The sequence below is a fragment of the Mixophyes fleayi genome, chromosome 5 (assembly GCF_038048845.1).
Source record: "Mixophyes fleayi isolate aMixFle1 chromosome 5, aMixFle1.hap1, whole genome shotgun sequence".
In the NCBI taxonomy this organism is placed as follows: Eukaryota; Metazoa; Chordata; class Amphibia; order Anura; family Limnodynastidae; genus Mixophyes; species Mixophyes fleayi.
In genome coordinates this window covers 208,449,857-208,459,725 of record NC_134406.1, presented here as the reverse complement: position 1 = coordinate 208,459,725, position 9,869 = coordinate 208,449,857, and the positions used below count along the sequence as shown (strand labels likewise).

The window sequence follows — 9,869 nt, the reverse complement described above, 5'->3', positions numbered from 1 at the left end:
TCACACCCTGTACTGTATTTCTGTCTGTCCCTGTACGGCGCTACGGATACCTAGTGGCGCCCTTTAAATAAATAATAATAATAATAAAATAATCTCCTTTTGTAGAGGACTTTTTTCGTGTCACTAGATTGCGTTTGGAATTCTCAGGTCAAGTCTACAAATGTTTATGTATTTTGAAGCGTAAAATTAACACTAATAACTTTGCAGAGAAAAGGTGCAGGAAGTTTATGTACTCAGGAAAATGTGAAGCAGTACACAGAAGCTATGTAATATTTTCTATAAATGCCACAGGAGGAGAATTGCTTCTGGCTTCCTCAATGCAGCAGAATTGTTGTCACTGTAGTCCTAGCCTTGGATATGCGAATTATGAAAATTGACACATAGTGGTCCTTGGTTATAATGCAATAAAACAATTTGCATTCTTAGTTACAGAACACTACTATGTAATTATTTAATAAATCAAGGGGCAATCCAGGTGGAAAAAAAACAAACAAAAAAAAACAAATGGAATATAAAAACAAAATCTTATAATTAAAGGACTGATCGTTTTTACTGTTCAAAGATTTTTGTTGTCACCTTTTTCTCTTTATCCATTCTTTACAATGGTACCATAAGCACTCATGTTTAATCCATTATTTATATGTGCAATGGAACAAAGTGTTTGGTAGCATTTTTAGCAATGTCACCTAGTTTTTATTTTATTGTGTTAATTTACAAAAAATGTATTCCAATAAATTTTGCTGTTTGGAAGTGAAATAAGGCAGCCAGTGCTACAAACCATTTGCTGCCTCTACGTGATACAAAGGTACATCCTTCTCTAAGTCCTTATCTACTTACCTTCAGCACAAAGTATTATCAGCCAGCATATTAGTTGATGGCTATCCAACTGCCTTCCCACAGGTTCTTGTTAATATATATTTGTTGCAACCCTTTATATTAACTCTTCACCCCTCTTATAAACTAATGTTGCGTTACATAGAAGGTGAGTAAATATACACATACAAAATATATATACATACACACACACACATGCATATATACATGCACGCATATATACACACAGATATATAAATTGCCATTACCTGCTAAGAATTAATAACTGACATTTTCACAATAGTCTCTGTGAACTACACAGATTCACACAACACAGATTGGCATTCATCTGCATCATACGATAATTAAGCACATTAACGACTTTCAAATTATATAAATATTTGAATTCTTTATTTGAATAGAGTTGAACATCATATCTACCACAATTAAATGTGTCCCTCTTCTCTATAACTTTCATATTAAAAAGGAGACTCATACCTTTCATAAACAAGTGCTATGGTACAAGGTAAGACTTCTATTTAGAAATCAAAAATGCACAATGACTTCTTACTGGATGTGCATGGAATGGCAGCTGCACATTGTTCGCAGCTAACCAAATCCAGCACCACACAGGGAGGAGGTTACTTAGGTGATTTTGGCTTATAACTCTGTAACTATGAAATGCAGTCTTTGAAACTGGCTATTCTATCAAACCCAGTATTTGGCATTCTGATGTAATGGTACCACAGTATAGAGGCCTATTCCAGCTTGTAATACTAAAGGGCTGTACTATGATGGCCCTGTCATATTTGCAGAATATTTCCCCTGTGCCAATAAGTCCACTTTAAAATACTAAATGGTATTGATTTTTGTAGGATATAAAGTGGTTTAGAAAATGTGAGTACTCTTATAGGCCGAATAGAACAGGTATTAAACCATGCTTCAGTATTTGTGATCACAGGATGTGTATGATAAATCCATTTAAATCAACAGCCAAGACAAGGATGGACAATCACCAACATTCTTCAAAGGTGCAAATCTGCACTAAGCTAAGGCAATCAATCAGGCAATGGCTTTCATTGTCAAACCTACACTAGACAGATAAAAGCGAATATCTGATTGGTTGCCTTTGGGTTATTGTACATCTGAGCAGTATTTGAAAGTCATCATTCATCTCTGTGTTTAGCTATTAAAATCAAAGGACAGAAAGGTCTGGAGAGGAGACTGCAATTACATCTTCTGCCTGATAAAGCATTTACCAATAACGTTAATAAAATGGCTTATGGACAAAATGACTTACTAGTAAAGATAATTTAATCTGCTGTCTTTAGTAAAACTGGGTAGATATTTTTTTTGCCGCCACTGTGAAATTGAAATGATAATTTAAAGCATAGCTTTAACATTCTCAAGTTTTAAAAAAAATGGATGGCATAAAAGTCAAAACAATTCTTAGCCTTAAATAAACAAACAAAACAAAACCTAAAACAAAACTGCACAAACATACCTTAAACAAAGCATGTTTTAGTGGCTTGAAATCCACAACTGCATGTAAAATAAATAATTGCACTGGTAAATACATATTTGGATTAAGCAATTTTCACAGATGCTGAAATAAACCACATTTTTAAAGGAAATAAGACTTAAACATTGCTCTATTTCCACTATGTACTTAAAAAGTCTTCATTGCTTGTGGGCCCTGCAGCGTATTGCCCTGCAATAGACACTGTACCCCAATGGCTCTGAAGAGGTAAATTTCAAGAGGCACAACATGATAGAGAACATTTTTTTTTACACTTGTCAGTTTGAATCAAGGTATGCTGAACATAAGATAAAATGTGTTCTAAATCTTTCACAAAAAAACAAAAACACAGCTAAATGTACAGTGAATTCAGATATTGTAGTAAAATAAAATTAAGTTTCTTTTACATTGTCCCTGAATATAATCAAAAGTATACAATATCTTTACTGGCAACAAATTACAAACTGACTGTAAGACGAAGTGGGATAAAGGCATTGGAAACAACAGACAAAAATGCAGGCTTTCCACAGCAGTAATACTCCAGGTAAGCAATCGCTGACCGAAATGATTACAGGTCAACTAACAGTCCCCAACAGGCTAATGGTGTCATTTACGTCAAGTCTGCCATGTTTAGTTCTGGCAGAGGATCTCTCCAATAGCAAAATGAGCTGAACTCTGGACAGCTGAATGCACAATTCTGTTCTTTATCAATCAGAGGAAACACGTGTTCAACCAGCTCACTAAGCCTGCTATACCTGAGGAGAAAAAAAACAAACAAAAAAACATAATTAAATTAAAAAAAGAAAAGAAAAAGAAAAACCCAAAAATTCCCCCACAAACATCCAGTCAATAAATTATAGAACAGAATTATTATCATCGCCTTTTATTTATATGGTGCCACAAAAGGTCCGCAGTGCCGTACATAGTACGTAGAAGAAAACAAAATACAGCATACAGGGAAGTACAAGAAAAACAAAATAAAGTGAAATATAAAATAGACAACTAGAATGGACAACACGATCAAGGACAGGTAGACCGGGTAGAGGTATACGAGTGAATAAAGAACACTGTGAGCCTGTAGGATAAAGGAAGAGTGGTGGGGAGTAAACTACAGCAGGGTGGGTGCAACTAGCAGGACCAGAGCAGGTAATGGAGGGGGGAAGGGAGAGGAGACCGAGTCAGGAACCCAGAATCAAGGTGGAGGAATGAAGCTGTAGTGCCGGGAACAACAGGAAGGCGACAGGAGGAGGACACAAGGAATAGAGCAGGGGTGGGCAAACCAGTCCTCAAGGGCCATAAACAGTTCATGTTTTTAGGATTTCTGTCTGTAGAAACAGCTGGGATAATTACTGACTCAGCCAAATAGATTAACTCAGCTGTGCATGATTAAAGAAATCCTAAAAATATGAACTGTTTATGGCCCTTGAGGACTGGTTTGCCCACCCCTGGAATAGAGGGACCTGCTCACGGGAGCTAACAATCTAGGGAAGGGGCAGACTAACAGGAAACACCAGGGGGAGTTGGGGTGAGGGGAATAGAAAACTAAATGGAGTTGTTAAATTTTAGAGCAGTGATGGGGACTAGAGATCTGAAGGAAGGGCATAATAAGGGCTGGTGAAATAAGGAAGGGAAGAAGACAGAGAGTGTGGTGTAAGATTGTAAGTGAAGAAGACTAAGAAAGGGGATTGAGGTGAGGTCAGACAGAGGAAGGGCAGAAAATGGCTAACTATTCAGACACTGATGGTTAGAAGCAGACTGTTCCTCATGTCTAGATGAGTTTGTGTTTGTAAAAAAATTTTTTATATTATATTCTATATCTATTTATATATCTAATATGTTATATTTAGCTACATAAATGTATTTTGGTTGTATTACTGAACATTTCAGCGGAATAAAGCAGAAGGTGGAACAGCATTTGGACCTGTATCTCCGTCCCCAGCCCACTTCCATGCCCCATAGACTAGTGATGGTCAACGGACGGTCCTACAAGCCTTCATCTGCAGCTTCTTTCTGCTTTATTGTCAGATTTGTTTGATATAGTTTGTAACACTTGCTTAAAATGCCTGCTAGTATGTTATTACAGATATAGGTCTCTTTCCTTGGTTAAATGGCTGAGATTAAGGGTAATGTGCACCATATTGAAGATCAGAGGGCTTCACCACGTGGCCCATGAAGTATATCAGCTTGCCTATAACCGCCACATGCGTTGCATCCATTGTGACGATACCATTGCAGACAGCATTGTTCCAAATTGCCTTTTACAGTGGACGCTCTCATGTGGGTGAATGCTGATGTGTGCACCTACTAGAAGCTTGCTCTATCTTAGCTTTAATTACAAAGGTGTACACAGAATGATAGTGATCACACTACTATGCCTATATACACAACTGACCAAATCATTATATATAGTATAAAGCATATACCCATAGTATAAAACAGTCATCCAGAAAGGTGTGGTAACAAGAATATGGTATATCTGGAGTAATGAAAACAAATTAGGTAACGTTTAAAACTATATATAGACACATTACATGCGACACGACACACATGCAAATAAGACGACTTACGAAGTCTTGTTTCCTTTTGTTCTCTCCTGTATTAATTCACCTTTGGGATTGACAGTAAAGATTCGGCAGTCTTGTAATCCAACTTTCACATAAGCAAACACATCCTACAAAATAAATTCAGATGTAATTAACACAAGAGAAACACCACATCCTACCCACCAATGTCAGTAAATAAGCAGCAGAGAAATAGTTAATCAAAAAGTCAGTGATGAAGGAAAGAATTTTAAAGAGCATCCAAATCTAAACATTTCAACACAGAAGCTGAACAACATGCCAGAAAGTTTAGCTGCTGTGGGCCTCAGGAAACACTGAGTCATAGGGAAATGTGCCCAGTCCGAATATGCTAGAAGACAACAAACTTCCAGGGGGATCCCTTTGTTTGATAACCTTTGGCATGGTTCCACTTTTGTTCAAGATAGGACAGTCAAAAGAAAACAAAAAAACACTAAACAAGTAGCGCTAAGTGGAGCCAACTGCCACAATTTAAGACGGAGTTTACACTTCATGTAAGAGGCACAACTTTATATAAAGTAATACATGGGTATTTTATACTGTTATCCAGCAGTTCAATTAAACATTTTTTTTGTTTGCTGTTTGTGGGTTATCATGATGAGGTACATCACGGTAGCCCACAGCAGTTTGTTCACACTGCTAGCATTGAAACTGCATAAACATCATTTCTAAACTACTGCCAGCAGTACAACTGCACACCTACCTGCTGGGAGCAGTAGTACATCCAGTGGCCTTAGTGGGCTATCCTTGCCACATAACAAATTCCTACTGTCCTTTCTTGGCATTATCAATATTGAGTTTCTCTAATCATTATATTGCCATCCTTTCTTATTTTTTATAATCATATCTACTTAATTTCATTTTATTTCCAACTACATTCCCTATGCAAGGCTAGTATTGCTACTAAGTTTTTATCACTTTATGTACAACATTTAACATATAATGCCATAACCATAGATAATGAAGTCCGTGCCCCCTCACTAAACACAGCAATCTCTCTTCGCTCTTTCTTTACACACTAGCTTTCCCTTCCCAAGTACCTGTATGCAGTAGAAATTAAACTCTTTAGTACATAAGCATCAATTGTCTGCTAATATTATTGACTACTCCAAATGTAACATCACTGAAGTAATTTGTAGTGTAAACAAACCAGGGTCTTTTCTTCAAAGATTCGTGAAATTATTTCTATATATGGCACATTTCTATTTCTCTTACATTCTACAAACACTAACGCCACCTAGTTCCCAGTGGATGTCTTGTCGCACAGAAACGGCAGCGAGACAGACGTTTGTTCTAGTACAAGTGATTTTACCAATAATAAAATTTAATTTCACCATTAAATATACAGATCCGGCTATACTTATTGATGAAGCAAAGCTCTTTTTGGCTCACACAGACGAGTGAGATGCAGTTACATTGGTATCTATGGGAGTCATGCTCCGGAGATATTTGAATGTAGGTACACTAGGTAGAACTTCCATGGGTCCTTACGGAACACAAAACATGGCAATTTCATACCTACAGTTATGTAAAAACAAATTTAGTTGAATCTCCATTTGATTAGAAGTCTGTGCTGGACCTTTTTGAATGGGCAAAACATGTACTTACATTAGTTCTGTTTCCAAAAGCAGCATAAAATGGTTGATAATGTGGTCCAAACAGGTTTTTTATATCATTGAGGCACTGTATCTTGAATTTCTCAGGTTTCTTTTCTATGACCTCCCTAAAATTGTCAAAGTGTAACATTAAGATATAAATAACAAAGACAAAAGTATTAACATTCCAGATTTGTTAAACAAGATCTTGGACAGTTATATGTAGATATGAGGCAGAGGACCTGAGCTCAGTACTTGTAAATATTCACAGGATGTGGTAACAGTGGGACAATATAACACTGCTGTAAGTATACAGTTTACATCTCAGAATAACCCTAAATGAACTAGAGTTATTAGGGGGAAAAGTATAGACTATGTTTCACTTTGTAGCAATCTGTAATCCTACTTCATTATCGAAGAGACTCGGGTGAGCCTTGCTATATACTAGATCAGCGGCTCCCAAAGTGTGCGCCGCGGCTCCCATGGGTGCCGCGGCCAGGAAGACAAAAAAAACCCAAAACACTTACCAATCCAGCAGCGCCCGGGACCCAGCATCCTCCCTCGTCACTTTTTACTGAATGTCGGGCGTGACGTCATCGTGCCCGCCATTCAGTGACAAGCAGCAGGAGAGAGGAGGATGCAGGGTCCTGAGTGCCACCGGATTGGTAAGTGGTTTTTGTTTTTTTTTCTTTCTCCCTGGACCCCGGGATGCAGAGGGGGGCAGAGTGAGTGGATGCAGAGGGAGAGTGTGGAAATGAAGGAGGACACAGAGCGTGTGGAGATGAAGGAGGGCACAGTGTGAGTTAGCTGTAAATTTTTCTTCGACAGAAATATAATTGAAAAAAAATATATAAAAATATTCTTTTCCTTTGGATTTATGTGTATTATTTTTGCATATAACTAAATATTAGTATTTCTGTCCTGACCTAAATACCTATTATGTTTTTTTGACCCAACTACTTATAAAACGGGACTGCTCGGTAATTATTTTGGAGGGGTGCCTTGAAAAAATTATGGAGACTCTAAGGGTGCCGCGAGCTGCAAAAATTTGGGAACCACTGTACTAGATTACAGATGGAGCTAGTTGCCTCGTGTAAGGTTTGCCTGAAGCTGCACACTCAGGATCATGTACCTTCCTGTACATCAGAAGTCATGGTTTACAGTGATTCACCCAAATTCATTTAAGTAAATCATTACAAAATGTAATGGTAAATAAACTAGCGGTTGAATGGTTTCATTGACATTTTTATATAGTGGATTTATTGTGTTGTCCTATAGTTAGAGAGATGTAAAATTGTAAATGATAAGAGTGCTAGAGAATATGCTGGCACTATATAAATATTAATACTAATAATAATGCTAATTCAGTGGCAATATAAATACCTGTGGAACGCAGAGAATAGGCTGCTTGGAGACAGCATCAATGGCCCTCTAGGAAGGATCGTGCCTCTGTCATTCACCCAGTGTAAGTAGCCTCTAGTCATATCTGCCATGCCAATAGCACGGGCTGAGCAATACAGAAATTTATACCCATTCCTAAAAAAAAAGGACAAAATGCTAATAAAATAAATAAAAAAAACATCTAAAAAATTAATTTTGAGGCAACTTTTAAGATTCAATGGTAGCAATTTATTAAATGTGTGTTACAGTAAACCCCCACAGTGAGGCACAGCTGTCAATGGGCCTCTTACCAAGTGTGTATATGTATAATTTTTACTTGGGCCTTTTCTGTTAACCACACACACATATTGTATATGTATATATATATATATATATATATATATATATATATATATATATATATATATATATATATATATATATATATATATATATATATATATATATATATATATATACACATACACACACATGTATACATACATATTTATTTCCATTGCTGTGAAAAACAGAGCTGTTATAGACAATAAATAAAGAGAAGGTAGCAATAGTGCCGCGCGTGCACAAATGACCGATAACAGGGCACTTTAGAGATGTGTAGTTCAGTCGTTACTTTGGGCAGCAGTATTATATGTGTGAAAAGCTATAAAAAGGAAAGTTTTGGTATTGCACTAGAGTAAGTTTAAAGAAAAAGGCGTGGCCTAGGATACATAATCTGATCGGGGGAAAGAACAAAGTAAGTGGAACAAGTGCCTTCATCTTAGAAATACAAAATAATGTGCTAGGTTTGAATGATGGGGCTATATACTTGTGTGCTATAGCAGTACTGATATTGCCCAGAAACTGCAATACAATTACTGTGTTCTCTCAATGGACTCCTTTCATACAGCCTGAGCGCTTGAGAGACTGAGCAGTGGTATGAGCTCATATCACTCGACCATCTGATATTATGAGGAGTCAGCTCAGAGTTGTTTCAGACATCTGATGAATAATATAACCTGAAGGCACAGCTGATATACGATGATATCATACACTTTATATTCTCTCTTATCCCATCAGCACTCTTATGTTCACCGAAATAATCATTCATGACTCACAAGGGCTCAGTTTCCATCCATGGGAGTCTTCAAGTACTCCTTGATGTCCACTATACACATGAAAGACACATACATTTCACATACATTTTGCTGGGATTCAGATACATACTCGTGTATAGAATGGTAGAGTTTGGCAATGCCTTGATGTGTCCAATCTTTCCCAAGCTGAGGAAGAATCTGGCCTAAGGCGTCTGACCTTAAAGTGAAATTACATCAAAATGTCATTAAAAAAAAACAAACCTCTACAATTACATCACAATATATAAAATAAATCAAGGTCAGAATAGTTTGAGCATGTTGGAGTTTTGAAACTAGTGGACAAATGTAATATAGTTCTCTTTCCAAAGAGTGCAGTCTATTAATAGTATAACTAGAATGGTCAAACACTTGCTTAACATATCAGGTATTCATTCAAATACCATTCTTAAAATAGGCACTACCCAAAACTGCCCACCAGCATCAAGCGAAAAGGAAAGACAAAACATACTTCTCTGGTATAGCTTTGAAGATAAAGTTACAGATTCTCAAAAGCAACATTCACTTTAATCTATAGAACGGTTTCATCTATATAACTATAAGTGAAAGTTGCAATGGCTCCACACAATCCTTAGGTGTACCAGCAACGTCAAAACTAATTGAACATTTTTTTCTATCAGTACCTTTCTGACTGCAAGCGGTTTATAAAAAAAATAAAAAATACACTTATATTGTATCCCACAGCACAGTAATTCAATATATTATTACACAGGAAATACTTTATTAATTGAAAACAAATCTGCTTCCCAAAGCAGATTCCCAGATTTCAACAGGATTCTCAAAGGTTAAGAAAGTTGAATATGAAACTAACTGCAGACGGATTTACTTA

The 9,869-nt window shown here is 36.7% G+C and overlaps 1 protein-coding gene across 2 annotated transcripts in view; it reads right to left on the bottom strand.

Moving 5' to 3' along the window:
* Window positions 1–1,202: 1,202 nt before the first annotated feature.
* The window catches only part of LPIN2 (lipin 2), a 71,451-nt gene continuing 62,784 nt past the window's right edge, over window positions 1,203–9,869 (bottom strand). For both annotated transcript variants that reach the window (XM_075213369.1, XM_075213368.1), the window contains exons 16-20: window positions 9,114–9,200; window positions 7,890–8,042; window positions 6,520–6,634; window positions 4,900–5,003; window positions 1,203–3,087 (exon numbers count right to left, since the gene is read on the bottom strand). In XM_075213369.1, the coding sequence (XP_075069470.1) occupies window positions 2,943–3,087; window positions 4,900–5,003; window positions 6,520–6,634; window positions 7,890–8,042; window positions 9,114–9,200 (604 nt within the window). In that variant the 3' untranslated portion in view covers window positions 1,203–2,942. The remainder of the gene's footprint in view (window positions 3,088–4,899; window positions 5,004–6,519; window positions 6,635–7,889; window positions 8,043–9,113; window positions 9,201–9,869) is intronic.